We start from the raw sequence: 16,450 nt of genomic DNA, 5'->3' as shown, positions 1-16,450 counted from the left end.
GATTTTCACCCAATGCCAAAAGTTCAGACCAAATTGGATGTATTTGTCCTCACTTTCAGGTCCGATGCGCGGCCCCGTGTGCATTGGACCTGATGCCCGTCCGACCTCCGACTTAGATCCCCCTCCCAGCAGTGGGGAACGCATGCGATCCTGCTGTCCGGGAAGGTCCTGGCCGGTTCATGGGGGCAGGTGGCGGGGGTGTTGGATGGCCACCACCGCTGGAATACATTGCAGTAGTGTATGGCCACCTTTACACTCTTATTCCCTACATCAGTTACAGCTACTAGGGTGAGAATTACATTGTAACATGTTTATGAATGCGGATGAAAACTGGAGCAAACCAGAAGAAACCCACATGAGTAACATGAGCCCTGTTTGGAATAAGACCCATAGACCTAGCACTGTTGGGCAGCAATACTAGCCAATGTGCTGCCATGCAGCCCATAAATTACAAAAATTCCTTGGCTATAGCTCATGTTTAGGTATAAAATGCTTCCCAGATAATGAACATGGGTAGAGCCCATTGTGTATATATCTTCAATGTGTTCCTATGTTGTAGGTGGAAGAGATGGTACAAAACCACATGACTTACTCACTACAAGATGTGGGGGGCGACGCAAACTGGCAGCTGGTTGTGGAAGAAGGAGAGATGAAGGTAATGTAACTCTATACTTGTCTCCTGACTGGTGGGAGCTGTAGTGGGCTTGTCTGGGGACATGTTGGTGTTCTTCCATCTGCAGGTTATTGTAATACAAATCCAATTCATTGCAGGTTTATAGAAGAGAAGTGGAAGAAAATGGCATTGTCCTTGACCCACTAAAAGCCACTCATTCTGTGAAAGGGGTCACGGGACATGAGGTCTGCCAGTACTTCTGGAACGTCGACGTACGCAACGACTGGGAGAGTAAGACCCTTTTTAATTGCTAAATGTTTGCTTTGCAAATGTCTTGTACAACTTTTAGTGACTGTCTTTTGTACCAATCTTCTTACAGCTACCATTGAGAACTTCCATGTAGTTGAGAAATTGTCCCAAAACGCAATCATTGTATACCAGACACACAAGGTACCATTTACCACATTCATTTGTGGAGGGCTTATGCAACATTGATGAACTGTTTTATTTATTGCTAAATCGAGCGTTTGCACACATTTAACATAAGAACCATCAGTAAATAAGAGATCATGAAATATATATATATATATATATATATATATATATATATATATATATATATATATATATATATATATAAACGAAGGGTTAGGCGGGTGGCACTCCAGTAAATAAAGACAATGGTCACGAGCTGTGTTCCAACGTTTCAAATGTTATTTCAACATTTTTCATCAGGTATATATATATATATAATTTATTTATTTATTTATTAGATGCGAGTATTTCTGGTTATGTTAAAGCATCTCTAAAATGCCCAATTGCCATAATTGGTGAGATAATGAAACGTCTATAGGACTGCAAACAGTGCATGTTTTTCAGATCTCCTCACATAATCAGAAGTTATATACTTGGCTCCACCTGTTCTGCTTATAAAATGTGTTGGTGAAAAATAATTACACCTGTGCACCTGCTGAGTGACTGTGAACTGTTTGTTTGGGGACCAGGGGACTAAGTTTGAGAACCAGTGGGCTTTATGATGCATCTAGTGAGAGGAGTCTGAGCGCCATCTAAGAATTATTATTTTAGAGGGGCGTGGCCTAGCGGTAGATGGTGTAGGACGTGTGCCTGCTGAGCTCCTGACCTAATCATCCTGCAAACACTGTCTGTCGCCGGGGAGAACCTCTAACCTCCTAGGGACGGATGACCTACATGCCCCTGAGCAATTTGGCACTGAAGTGGGGTGCCTGCGCTGAACAGAGCGGCCTGTGTCTGGCTCGGAAGGAACAGCTCCCTGCTGAACGCGCTACTCGGCGCCATCTTGGGACTGAGAGGGGAGACGACGGCTGCTGCGGCTGCAGAGACTCACCACGCAGGGCTATACGGACGGCGTCCCTCGTGCTCTGCGGTGCCTGAGATACCCCCCGCCCGCTCCGGACATAACATCTCTGTCCGGCGGAGGTCTGTGGAGGAAGACTCGCTGCTGCAGGCGCGCAGACGCCCGCCACGTGAGAGAGACGGCGGTGGCGGAGGGCGCTTCCCCCTCCGGCTCTCACCTGAGACTGTGGAGGTGCGGGAGGAGGGAAAGAGGTAGAACGACTGCTGCAGACTACAGTTTTGGACGGGTGGCCTCCCCTGCCTGGCCGCCGGCTCCCGGAGAACATCCAAACCCTGCGTAACAGTGAGTACCCCAGACACCATCTTGAAGAGGGAAAACTGAGAGGCCCAGACGCCCTGCGCATCCTACTGAGACTCTGAGGCTAATAAGGGGACCCCTACTCCCCTATTACTGGGCCATAACAACGGACATAGTTGCTGGGGAAGCCTTTCCTGAGTATTTACCCCTCTGATTGGCAGCTTACACATGAAGGGAAAAGAACTGCTGCTACACAGTGTGCACCTTCCGCCATTTTGTGAGCAAGTAAGCTATAAAACGCCTTGTGATACTGAGGCTGCCTGCTGGTGAACGACATCTATTTGACTCCTTATATACATATCTTTGAAACCTGCTGAATTGTGTTTAAGGAAGGGGGACCTGGCCTGCCCCTGGGAGCAGTTTGCTTTCTTTACTGGAGCATCTACCTTATTGTTAGCACTCCTTACTACAGGGGTTGGTGACTGAATACACTGAGTGACACGTGTCATACCCCTCAGACCCTCTATAGGGAATTTATACTTGTGCCTCTCCTGGGTGTGCTCCCTGTCCACGGGCTGCCGTGGTTAGCTCGGACACCTGCTGCAGAGGATCGGTTAGTGCCCTCCTGCCTGCTGGAAGATACCAGCCTGCTCTATGTCCCGCAGAAATACACCAGCTGCTGCGGCTAAACTGGCAAAATTTGCTAGACAGGACCCCACACCGCCCCCAGCTGAGGTCCATTCCCCCGAATCCAACATGGCGGAGCCACCAGAGGTCACGCTGGCACAGCTTCTACAGGCCATTACTGATTCAGAGAAGAGGCTGGCTGGTAAGGTTGCAGAAGTTAAAATTGATATATCCTTTATAAGACAAGATATGCAGAAGCTGAGAGACAGGGTTGAAGAGACTGAGACCAGAATCTCTATGTTGGAGGATACCACTGCGCCTATCCCCAACCGCCTCTCCACGTTAGAATCCCAAATGTCAACCTGCCAGCAGAAGCTGACGGATATGGAGGGGAGGCTGAGGAGGAATAATGTACGATTTGTGGGCCTCCCTGAGAAGGCGGAGGGTACGAATCCTGAATCCTTCCTCGAATCTTGGTTGACAACCCTGTTTGGAAAGGATGCCTTTACCCCACAGTTTGCAGTGGAGAGGGCGCACAGAGTGCCCACGCGTCCGCTGCCCCCTGGTGCTCAGCCTCGCACATTCATCGCAAAATTTCTGCATTACAAAGACCGTGATGCGGTTCTCCGACTGGCAAGAGTGAAGGGTCCCCTTGAATACGAGGGACAGCGAGTGGCGGCCTTTCAGGACTTTTCTGTGGAAGTACAGAAGTCCAGGTCACAATTCACTGGAGTGAAACAACGTCTACGCACCCTCCAACTGAAATATTCAATGATTTACCCGGCACGGCTGAGGGTAGTTGCTGGCACCCGTACCCATTTCTTTGACACACCCCAGGCTGCTTCAACATGGATGGACACACAGCCAGCCCCACGGGAGCTGCCTCCCTGAACTCTCCCTCCCTTTGATGTGTCTACTGAAGTTTGACCAATATGCTTACAACCTTCTCTTCTCTTTTTCACAGGCGCCTCACATTGATAATGTCTGAAATGTAAGGTCATGTTGTCTAGTAATGTTAGCTAGAAATAATTACAAAGAGGTATTCTCTCCTACCTGACTAAAAGATTATACTTCATGGTCAGGAGTAACATGTTCCTTAGGTCATAAATAGTAGCTGCCCCCCTAAGGGTCTAGTTTTTTCTTCTCTTTCTTGATTTAAGTTAGTTGAAACGTCTCCTTAGAGGAGTCGATTCGGGGTTTGATGTTAGGGGAACAAAGTATACCTATGTTTGGGTGGGTATGCCGGGTGGGTTGGAATTTTTTTGCATATGTTAGTTTTTTTATTTTTCTTGAGGTGTGTACATTGTTCCTATATATCTACTCCTGGTTACTGAATGGAATGGGAAGGTGTGATGCGATGCTCTTACTGAGTATCGTCTCCTTCTGCCTGATATTTACCCCGCTGCTGTACAATGGTAAAAGTTTTGGGATGGAATGTCAGGGGTCTTAACGACCGGGTTAAGCGTACATTGGTGATGAATCAGCTTAGAGCTCGCTCCCCAGGAATTGCATGCCTCTTTGAGACATATCTTGTGGGCAGTCGAGTGCTGGCACTTAAAAAACCTTGGGTGGGGTGGGCTTTCCACTCAGTTTTCCACCCCAATTCTAGAGGGGTTTCGATTTTGATAAATAAAAGCATGGGTTTCAGTTGTCAAAAAGTACAGGTCGATCCTAGGGGATGTTATGTATTCCTGGCAGGCACTCTGCACGACTCCCCCCTTGTATTGTTGGCCATTTATAACCCCCCTCCATACCAGCCCACCATAATTAACAAGGCATGTACCTTTATGCAGGACTTCCCCACATACCCAGTCATTTGTGTTGGAGATTTTAATGCTGTAATGGACGAGTCACTGGATAGGTGGAGACCTCTACCTGGTGGGGGGAGGGGCGGGACTACGTCCTTTGCGCGGCTTGTCGGAGAGGTGGGCCTAGTAGATGTATGGAGACTAAGATATCCAACGGCTAGCTGCTTTTCATGCTTCTCGGGTACACATGGGGTTTTTTCGCAGATTGATATGGCCCTGATATCCAGGCGGCTGATCCCATCTGTGAATGCCATTGAATACTTGCCCCGAGGTGTCTCTGATCACTCCCCGGTATGTCTTGAGGTGGAGCTGGAGGGCACCAGGGGCGCAAAGTTCTGGCGCTTCAATCCCTTCTGGTTGACGCAGATGGGGGCGGCCTCTGAACTATTGGCATTATGGGAGGAATTTTTTGAAAATAATCCTATAGAGGGGGACACCCCACTGGTCTGGGATGCATTTAAGGCGGTATTGCGGGGCTCACTAATTTCCCGGGTTGCGCAGATTAAGGTTTTTAACAGAAAGGAGGAGACCGAGCTGGAGAGGCAGAGTACAGAGCTTGAGCAGAAATATCTGACGTCAGGGCTTACAGCTGACCGTGTGGAGTGGCTTGTTGTCCACAAACAGTGGTGCGAATTGCTGCTGGATAAATCCAAGCGGCGTCTCTTGTTCCAGTCACATGACTTTTACACACAAGGTGACAGATCAGGCAAATTCCTGGCTTACTTAGCTAGAGAAAATCATCCTCCTACAGTTGTACATAGTGTGCGACAGGATGACGGTACGATGTGCACGGGGACCCTCCCAGTAGCAACCGCATTTTGTAAACATTTTGAAAGAGTGTATGAATCCCGGGCAACCTACACCCCAACAGAACTTGCTGACTATCTAGATAAGATAACGACTCCCAGTCTAAACGCTGACTCCAGGGAATTCTTGGAAGGCCCCCTCACGTTGGAGGAGATTGAGGCGGCAATTAAGGCCTTCCCCAACTCTAAGACCCCCGGGGTGGATGGGCTACCTATTGAACTATACAAAACCCACATAACATTCTTCGCTCCCAGATTGTTGACCCTCTATAATCATCTGCTGAGACAAGGATCTCTCCCTGCGTCTATGGCGGAGGCGTTGATAGCCCTTATCCCAAAACCTGGTAAAGACCCGTTGTCACCTGACTCATACCGGCCCATCTCGCTACTGTCCACTGATGTCAAAATACTGGCTAAATTACTGGCAATACGTCTAAATGCGGTCGTGCTTCAGGTGGTACATGCCGATCAGACCGGCTTTATGCCTGGCAGATCGACAACCCTCAACCTACGCCGCCTTTTTACCTATTTGCAGTGGGCCCGGGAGGGAATGGATGACGCGGTAGTAGTCTCCTTGGACGCAGCCCGCGCCTTTGATTCGGTAGAATGGGAATATTTGTGGGAAGTCTTGAGCAGGTTTGGAATAGGCCCAAATTTCCTATCGTGGGTTAAGCTACTGTATTCCGGGCCGACTGCCCGAGTGATGGTCAATGGCTTCACCACATCCTCCTTTAACCTGGGCAGGGGTACCAGACAGGGGTGCCCCCTGTCACCCCTGCTCTTTGCACTGGCAGTGGAGCCACTGGCCTGCTATATTAGGACATCCCCCCCTAATTAAAGGATTTCAAATAGAAAATACAGAGGAGAAAATTGGACTATATGCAGATGATATGATCTTGTACCTGTCTGATATGACCTCCTCCCTTCCGGCATTACTTACCCTCATGACAGAATATGCCAGATTTTCAGGGATAGGTATAAACTGGGATAAGTCAGTGGTATTCCCTCTACTCCCTACTACACAACGGCCCCTGTCCTATAGATGCCCCCTACGCTGGTGCACGCAATTTAAATACTTGGGTATCCAGGTCTCCCATTCCCCTGCTGAATTTGTATCCCTGAACCTGACCCCGCAGATTGACCATTTACGACAGAGAGCCCGCACCTGGCAGACACTTCCACTGTCAGTGACGGGTAGGGTGAATCTCGTTAAGATGACAGTCCAGCCCAAATTTTTGTATATTCTTCAGAACTCGCCTGTTTATATACCTGTCTCCTACTTTCAGCTTATAACCAGACACATGGTCTCCTTTATATGGGGGGGCAAACGTTCTCGGGTGGCGGCTAAGACTTTATGTCGATCTAGATATGACGGAGGCCTGGCACTCCCAGACCTCAAGTTATATTACTTGGCAGCGCAACTAGCCCAGTTAGCTGAATGGGTCACACCAATACATCATGGGAACCTGCCCACTGCCTTGCTACGCAGGGCGACTCTGTCATTCACACCCCTGCAATTCCTCCTGGCCAAAACCACGCTGGGAACACTTCCCCCTATACTACAACAGGCCCACAGGGTATGGGCGACGGTGGGGACCATACGGGGGGATCCGGTTGTGGACTCCTCCACCCCTATATGGAGAAACAGAGAGTTCCCCGAACTCTGTAAATTAAGATCGGGCTCAGACTGGACCTCCTATGGGGTCTCTGAATTGGCTCACCTTTTTCAGGATGGAACACTATACTCTTTTGAGCAAATGGTAGCTAAATATGCGATACCAAGACAGTACTTCTATAAGTACCTGCAGCTTAGGCATGCAGTGGGTGCACAGTGGAGAGGGAATGTGCCTGCACTTGCTGTATCCCCAGTTCGTACACTGGTTAGTGGGTTGCCAGACCGAGGAAAAATCTCTGCTCTGTACTCTCCTCTCCTTACCTTCTCCGGGGTGGACCAGCTGGAAGGCCTGCGGGCTAAATGGGTGGTGGATATAGGACCTATTGAGGATGAAGAATGGTCTCATATGTTGGGCTCACCCAGAGAGGCCACGGCGTTTGCACGGTTTCAGCAGATTCAACTATATATCCTGCATCGAGTCTACTGGACTCCACATAGACTAAAGAGGATGGGGGGCACTGGGTCCGATACATGTCCCAAGTGTGGGAGCCCAGATGCGGAATTCTGGCACTTACTGTGGCAATGTCCACAGGTACACTCCTTTTGGGAGGCTGTCTTGTCTAGTGCTCGGGATACAGGTGTGCAGGTCCCGCTTACTGACCCCCGCATTTGTGTCTTTGGACTGGAATTGGAGGAACTGCTTCCTAAGTATCATAGAATCTATGTAAATACCCTGTTTACCTTGGCCCGTGTGTGTATAGCCAGGACTTGGATGGGTTCTTCCTCCCCGTCACACGCTATGTGGGTGGCTCTAGTCAACACTACCATATCCCATGAAAGATTTATGTACACCAAGAGGAATTGCTTGAAGAAATATGATAAGATCTGGAACCTGTGGCAATCATCAGCTCTGTATCTGCGGGACCCATGTCAATGATTCCCTGTGCCCCCTCCCCCCCCTCCTCTTCCTCCCGCCCCCCCCCCCCCCCACCTGTCATTATAGAACCGATAAATTTCTGCTTATGTTTAGGGCTCGGTTGAGCCCCCCTTAGAGAATGTAGCTTCACATTCACCTGGGTACCTTTGTACGCAACACCGGTCACGATCTATATCCAGTACTACTGTGAAAATGACTATACCTAATCACTGTAAATGATATAAACAATAAAAAAAAAAACACTTGATTCAAAAAAAAAGAATTATTATTTTAAAATATTGAATTTTTATTAAGGGATAACAGTATACACATTGCAATCCAATACAAGTCCATCAAGTTATCAAGCAGTGTCTAATGTGTCCCAATATATAAGCAAGAAAACCGTAAGACAAAACAAGGACAAGACAAACAGAAACAAGAAGTGGGAGACCAGGAGAAGCCATACTGTATATATCGTAAGAACAATAGAATATGAAATGATCCTAGACCAGTGACGGCTAACATTGATACTCCAGATGTTGTTGAACTACACATCCCAGCACGGCCTGCTACAGTTTTGCTATTTGGCCATGCTAAAACTGATGCAGGGCATGCTGGGATGTGTAGTTCAACAACAGTTGGAGTGTCAAGGTTAGCCGTCACTGTCCTAGACCGTATCTGATCCAGGGGAATGGAGTGACGATAGACCAACGGTATCAGTAGTTAAGGAGGAGTGACATTGCGACTTATGGTAATCTGTCCACTTAAACCATCTCCTAAAAATGGAGGAAGCAGAGGAAGAATAAGTACAATTAGCCACTTCAAACAGATTGTGCTTATTATGAACCTTGTCAACTATGGGCTGGGAGCTCGGAACTGAGGTAGATTTCCATAAATGTCCAATAGACTATTAGCCATGGGTCCTCAAACTGTGGCCCTCCAGATGTTGTGAAACTACAACTCCCAGCATGCCTTGCCACAGGTTTGCTATAAGGGAGTGTTAAAACTGTGGCAAGGCATGCTGGGATTTGTAGTTTCAAAACATCTGGAGGGCCGGCAGTTTGTGGACCCATGCTATTAGCAATGAAGGTATGTCTGAGAATGTATTTATCACCACACGGGAGATGAGGTGCATGATGGAACAGTGCAAACAGGGGTTCAGCATAAACTTGAACTTTCCATCTAAGCATTTTTACCCTGCACATGCGGGAATGGATGATCAATGAATATCTATGGTTGTTGCAGAGAGTGTGGCCGGCTTCCCAACGCGATGTCTTGTACTTATCTGCAATCCGCATGATTCCAGCTGCTAGTGAGAATGAAACGGACACTTGGATTGTGTGCAACTTCTCTGTGGACCATGACAGTGCTCCTGTAAGTATACTGCTTTCTAGGATGTGCTGTGGACAGGAACAGTGTGTGTAAAGGCCCATACACGCTGGGTGATTTTGAGCTGATGCGCGCTCCCGAATCATTGATGTATTGCCAGCAGATGAGCGGCGGGGAGGACGGCTTTTCATAGTTCCCTGCCATGGAAAGCCATCCACCCCTGGGAAAATCACTAAGACGGGTGAAAATCACTTAGTGTGTATGCACATTAAAGGGGTGTACACACGCTTTTGATTTTGACAGGTTTTCGATTCAATTTTGCTTATAAAAACAAAATCGAATCGAAATCGGTTTTTAAGACTCTTTTGATCCACATTCGATGCACGCTCCCGTTGTCTCTATTTCGAAAAGAAAAATATCCTGTACAGGCAAGGAAATATCAACTTCAATCCAGTAAATCAAATGTGTACTCTGTGCCTTGAATGCAAATCGATTTCTAAAAACAAAAGTATAGATCAAATGTGAAATTGAATTGTACGCAAAGGCCAAATCCAACTGGATGGAATCGACAGTAAATCAATGCGTGTTAGCGGGATTACTGAGGCTCTGTATGGATTTTGCAGTTTTTGGTTATAGATGGAAAGGATACTAAACGGGGACAAAAGCATTGCAGCTGCAGTACAAATTTTAAATGTGCCAAATTTTTACTTTTTGTGTTTTTTTTACTGATTGTATTATTAGCTCAACAACCGGTGTGTTCGTGCCAAAATCAATATCGCAATGATCTGTCAAACACTGGTTAGTCCACCGGAAGGCAACAAAGACATAAGTAGAGACAACATTCAATGCAAGATTACCTATGTTGCTAATGGTAAGACCTTCCTTTTTATTTTCCATTCTGTCTTAGCTGGTAATTACTGCCGACATAGGCTTAATAACACTTCTGCTAATTCAGTATGTAGTTTCCTGTCTTTTTTTTTTCTTTTTAACACATCACTGACTAAACCATGGACAGTGCAGGTAATAACTGTGCTTTAGGGTTACATAGCTGCATACCGGATATACACACAAAGAGGAGAAGCCAACTGTCGTCTTATATAATAGCCCAGATCTGTCACTCTTTGAGTGTGTGTATAACGCTGGGCGGAGTCATAGGCTAATAGCCTATCAGCGCCTTTTGGACTCGGCCCACACACAGTCACAGTGAGGCACCATAGTGCTGCCCGGAGTCCCCCAACCAGGCTGCACTGGCAGACACCCACTGCCTCCCCATGCTGGCCTATATGCTAATAGGCCACCTCCAGCGTGTCTCTCACCCCATCCCCGCTCTGCAGTCAGGCCAGTAACGTAACATTTGGGACCCGCCCCGAAAGGCGTAGCTACATGCTGGTGGTGGCCGGTCCGGAGGCAGGAGCAGCACCATCTACACATTATGAGTAAGGGATGTGCACCCATAGCACCAGCGCCCAGTTCCCCGCTCACCCCTCCGCAGCAGCGGAACTGCCTCCCACTCCTCCCTTCTCATCTGCAGCAGTGCATAGTGTTTCTGTCCTCTCCCCCGTCCGTGCCGGCAGGATCAGTAGTGCCAGAAACGGACACCTGCCAGTGGAACTATACCCTGTCCTCAGCATCACCGGTAATCACATGCACCCCTTATATACTATTAACACTCCTGTGCTCACTGACTGAGTCGACTTTCTGTCCATGTTGATATTTATTATATGATTTTAACCACGTCTGCATCATAACTATCAACATGGACATTGACTGCATATTCTCAAAAGTAGGATGTTAAGCAGAGGCAGATAACTACCTAAAGTCCAGTAGCATTTCATAATGTATGCGTTTACTACATGTATGCTATTTGGCCAAGAAGTCATTACTTACACCCCTTTCACACCAGAATGCAGTGGCTTACCCAGGAAAATGGTCCCTGGATCAAGCAGGGACACTCCTGGGTTGGCCCCTTTCACACCACCCTAATCCCTGCATTTTTTGGTGTGAGGGGGGCAGCGGGGTCCAGACTGCGGGGATCCGGGCAGCGGCGGCTGGGTGCTTGTAGCACTATTTGCCGGCCAGCGGGGCAGGAAGCGCTGCTGGATTTGAAAACGTATTGAAAAGACTGGCCGGATGCTCTCAGCCAATCGGCATCCGGACAGTCTTTTCAATATATTTTTAAATCCAACAGCGCTTCCTGCCTAACCGCCACTGGCCATATCCCAGCATTCTGAACCCTGGACCCCTCTGCCCGGCTAAGTTCCTTTCACACCAGCCAGTAACCTGGGCTGGTCGCGGGAGCAACCCTGCTAGCTAGCAGGGTTGAAATCCCGGCAAATTTTCCCAGGAATTTGGCCCGGAACCTTTCACACCAGTGCTAGTCGCGGGTTGTTCCCGGGGACAACCCGGGAATTTTGGCTGGTGTGAAAGTGGTGTAAGTTCTATATCAGATGCAAATACTGTATTTGGAAGCATTGTCTGTCACGAGAAGAATCCTCATTTTCATTTTTTTTTTTCCGTATGATATTGAAAACTTGTAGTATTTTAAATACAATTAACAGATGTCATTATTATATACTGACTTGTATTCCAATAATTGTCGTTGTCTTTTGTAGTGAATCCAGGAGGGTGGGCTCCTGCGTCTGTACTCCGAGCAGTGGCCAAACGTGAATACCCCAAGTTTCTTAAAAGGTTTACTACATACGTGCAAGAGAAAACCTCAGGGAAATCTATATTTTTCTAACCATTGCCAGGTGAGCGCAGCTTCTGTACACTGTAAATACTGACACATGAAGCGCAATGTAGCTTATGTAACCTATGATCGTGTGCTACACCAGTCCGCATGAAATGAGACCAGACCGTTCCTCAAGATCATTATTTCACTGAAAGATTAAGCCAGACCTTTTTAAATATTAAATTGCAGTGTACAGAGCCATAAAAGATACAGCTCCTCTGTTAGAGAGCAACAATCTATTTGGCTTGGATATGGTACAACATACAAAATGACACAGAAAAAATCTTGTCAGTCATTTTTTCTGGTGAGCCTTTTGTCCCTGTCGATCATTTGGGGTTGCCATAATGACGTTATATTTTTACTGTAGGTCTATGGAACCACACCCTTGTTATATTGGCCTAATTCTGAGGAGGGAGTACAGTAAAAGAGCAAGTAACTGTGCACCTGGGCAGACCATGCTGGTATGCAAATACAATACCAGCTGCTTCTGCCTGTAGCCCACTAATATTGGACAGCTTTAGACTAGGGATGGCCATCAACCACCGATGATTAGAAATCATTGATGGTTTATGGCCGTTGTCAAATAGTTTTGCCATCAATGGGGGAGAACCAGATGATTTCCCAACATCTATGGCAAGCTTAAACTAATAGTTTCGTTTTTGTTTTTTCCCCAAGGTGCTTTGACATGGAGCATAGCTCCGCCCCTGACACCTGCAAAGCCCCGCCCCCATATTTTGATTAACCCACAGGCCGTTTAATCAGAGAAAATGGATGATCATCGATATGTAAAAACATTGATGGTCATCCATTAAATAGTTATACACTATCGATGGCCAGTTGCACTTTTTCCATTGATAAATATATCCCACCTGCAGTTCAGCATCATTTTATCCAGGTGCAGAGTTATTTTCTCTCTGTTGCTCTACGCCCACCTCAGAATCATGCCCTATGTGGTCAGGTGACAGCGAAATTCGTTCAGAGGAACTAAAATCATGCCTTGTCAAGGTACTTGGAAATGTTTTTATTTTATTTTTGTCCATTGATGGTTTATATGTAGGACAGTGACGATAGATCCGTTTCTGCAAAATAGGTCACATGGCCACAAAGGGCAGTGTGTAGCCCCCAGGACGAAGAGCCCTATTGATGTCCCTGATCTCTTACCCACCCCTGCTGGAGAGAGAATGAGTCTTCCCCTTGTGCAGTGTGCTGTACTGAAGCTTGCTTTCTTTCTCCGCACAGTGAAATGAAGAGGCAGTGAGAACATTCCACATTGGATGACTGTGAATTACACCTCCAAGATGGAACTTGGGATCTTCAGCCTTTTTACATATTGTCCTGAGGAGAATGAAGAGTCTTACACAAGACCGAATTGCAAACACTAGCTGTCTTCTGCTAGGCCTTCTCGCTGAATTAGAGTGTAAATTATAACTACATGCTGAAGAAGAGATTTATATATATTTTTTTTCTTTCCCTTTTTCTATTTGCTTGCTTCAAATGGTCAGGGGGAAACAATTACTGTAAGGATCGAGGCTTTAATTTTCTACAACCGTAAACAGCTTACCTACCATAGGCCTGTAAACGTAATAAAGCCATAACTATCCTGTGTTTCTGTCCATGTTTTAGGTTGTGATGTTCATGGACAGAAACACAAGGGTGTTTTTAAAGGTTGTCTGAAAACTGTTGGTTAAAGGCTGTTGGGGTTTGTTTTTGTTTGTTTTTTTGCTAGCTTCTTGCTAGCTTTTGTGGTGGTAATAACTGAGGGCTGTTTATAAGCTATGTCTTTGCCTTTCCTTGTAAAATTCCAATGAAGATTTACAACGTCTGAAGGAGTTCTACAGTGTAAGAAAGCTTTATTTTTGTTTCTCTCCAGAAATCTATATATTTCTATTTGTATTTTAGTTGTGTGAATAACTTGGAGCAAAAATTTGTGTTCTATTTACTTTTGATCCAGAAATTTGCAGATCTGTTTCTTGAGTAGATAATCTGCTTAACGACACCTGGGTCCTCACTTCTTCCTTACATACAAGCCCTTACGGTGTGTTCTTCTTCAGTTGGATGGATTCTGGGTTTTGCACAAGCCTCTTGCTCTGGTGTGACTTGAACATTCGTACTTAGGGCTCCTGTCTTACCTCTGGGACCGGTTTGTCAGCTGAGACAGATCGAGTCGCTGTGGGCTAGTTCCTCATACTTCAGCCAAGTCACCAGGGCCTGGTAAGCAGGTTGGTGGACTATTAAGAGAGTCTACAATATGGCTGCTTCCACTGTTTGTAGGCGATGGGAACACTTTCAATGTTGCGAGAAGACAGGCTGTAGACCAAGAGAAAGTAAGCCTAGTTCTCAAGCAGTAACAGCTGCAAATCTTTTTTTTTTTTTTAATGGCCATAAACTTATATAACCTTGTCCAGAATAATTCTGAAAGACTCAAAGCTGCTTCTTCTTTCTCTTTATATTCTGCTTGAATGATCGTAGAAAGTAAAATGTATTTTAGAAGTTCTAACTGAAAAATATTGATTTGCACCAGACACCGTTTTAGAATGTCCACAATACAAGAGAAGAAATATAAGTAACATGTCATATGTTACATTGCTGGGGAGTGGACTGAAAGCTGTTGAACATTTTACGCAGTCGTCGCCTTTTTCTGACTTTTTTGTTAATATTTTTATGAATTGGGAAATAAAATGGTAACCTGTATATTAGTGAATGTTTTGTTTCATGGCCATTGAAAGGAAGAGCTGTGAACTTTTGCATATTGAGGTCTCTTGTTAATCTATTTGTTTAATTATTGTTGAATGACAATCTTGATTTTTACAGAATATAGAGGACTAAAGGCTTTGGAAGATGGGTCTTTAGTTCATGTTTGCAAATCTAGTGGTCTCCTGGTCTTCAGTGCAGATAGTCTTTAAAGTCACATTGTCACCGAGTGGTGGCCGTATACTACCCCACAGCCTTCGGTCTGTCTTCTGTACCCTTCTGTGTGTTCTGGCAGTGTTCCTCCTCTGCAAATGCTGATTTGATGGTAGTTCAAAATTGAAATCGGAGTTATGACCTCACGTGAGATTTGCCACAGAAAATAAAAAAATGCTCCTGACCAGGTTGATGGTGATGTTGATGTTGCAGTCTATGATAATCACCATGTTTGCTTCAGTAAATTTTGCCACCCACCTGAAATTCCTCACATGGCAACAATACATTAGGAATCCTAACGCACTTGTCCATTCCATTGATATCCGTCTCTTACATCCGTTACAGATTTTTTTTTTTTTATCGCCAGAACTTTATAATCTACTGTAGGAGGGAAATGTTCTGTCCACGCCATGCTGGGTAATTTATTAGTTCTATTCCAAACAACGCACATAAACATACATTGCCTTACCACTACAAAGCTCTGTTCAAGGATTGATCTAGAAGTGCCTACGTGGTAACAAGCAGATGACCAGAACCTAGGAAACTATAGTATAAAACTTTTCGATAAAAGAAAAAAAAAAAGTAATCAAATACCAAATCATTAAATAGCCACTTACCGGTTATGGAAAATGGTTCTAAATATGAATGTTGGTTATTTTTAGTTGCTATCGTGGATACAACTTTGGCACGCCGAGTGATGGAAAAGCCTTCTGTGCATTCCACTACAATGCATTGCAAAGCCGTTCCAACATTTCATGTGCTGAATCTGAAAGCTTTATTTTAAGAAGGCTTATGAGAAGTTTACAAAACAATATATAATTCTTAATATCATTAGTTGCATTTGCACTAAATGTGTTGTACTTTTGCTATTCTGTAAATAAACGTATTACACTAAGATACGTCTGGCATTACTGAAATCATTTAATTATGTAATATTCTAGGGTAAATTATTGGTATGGTTTTAAATTAATGCATGTTGGGTGATGTCTAATTTTATAATCAACCCAAACATACATGGCACTCAAAGTCTGAATGGAAGTCATCCAGTTCATATCTACATTTAGGGCGGTATTCAATCCCCGGTTCACAACTGCTGGGCCGGCCCGACAATCGTGACCGTGTCCCGTTCTCGGCCCGCTCGACAGCATCTCGGTCGGCGAGATTCAATGTCCTGCCTGCTAAGTGCCGAATAGGGGGCGTGGCCGCGAGAAACAGCTGCGGATTGCTGAGATCCGGCCGTGAACTTGCCAATTCAGCCAGACTGCTTTTTATTGTTCAAATATTTTATTTAAGATTGAAAAGCACAACATTAACAAGTACATCGGATACAGAGTTAACAAAGGACCAGGTGGTTAATAGGGGATAATATAACAGAGCCGATGTCAAACGAGGTCCATGAGGTAGACCTACTGAAGTAAATAGAGTTAAACCGAAAGAGGGGTGGGGGAGCATGAGGGGAGGGGTATAA

General features: G+C 45.7%; 1 protein-coding gene across 2 annotated transcripts in view; it reads left to right on the top strand.

Moving 5' to 3' along the window:
* Nucleotides 1-15,881, top strand: part of CERT1 (ceramide transporter 1) — a 101,863-nt gene extending 85,982 nt beyond the window's left edge. For both annotated transcript variants that reach the window (XM_083151932.1, XM_083151933.1), the window contains 7 exons: nt 560-655; nt 772-904; nt 993-1,063; nt 9,264-9,392; nt 10,089-10,218; nt 11,960-12,097; nt 13,318-15,881. In XM_083151932.1, coding sequence (XP_083008058.1) covers nt 560-655; nt 772-904; nt 993-1,063; nt 9,264-9,392; nt 10,089-10,218; nt 11,960-12,087 — 687 coding nt within the window. In that variant the 3' untranslated portion in view covers nt 12,088-12,097; nt 13,318-15,881. The remainder of the gene's footprint in view (nt 1-559; nt 656-771; nt 905-992; nt 1,064-9,263; nt 9,393-10,088; nt 10,219-11,959; nt 12,098-13,317) is intronic.
* The last annotated feature ends 569 nt before the right edge of the window (nt 15,882-16,450 follow it).

Source organism: Crinia signifera, chromosome 1, assembly GCF_055691185.1.
Source record: "Crinia signifera chromosome 1, ASM5569118v1, whole genome shotgun sequence".
NCBI classification, from domain to species: Eukaryota; Metazoa; Chordata; class Amphibia; order Anura; family Myobatrachidae; genus Crinia; species Crinia signifera.
Note: the sequence above shows the minus strand (reverse complement) of the source record. Positions and strands in the feature narration are given on the sequence as shown.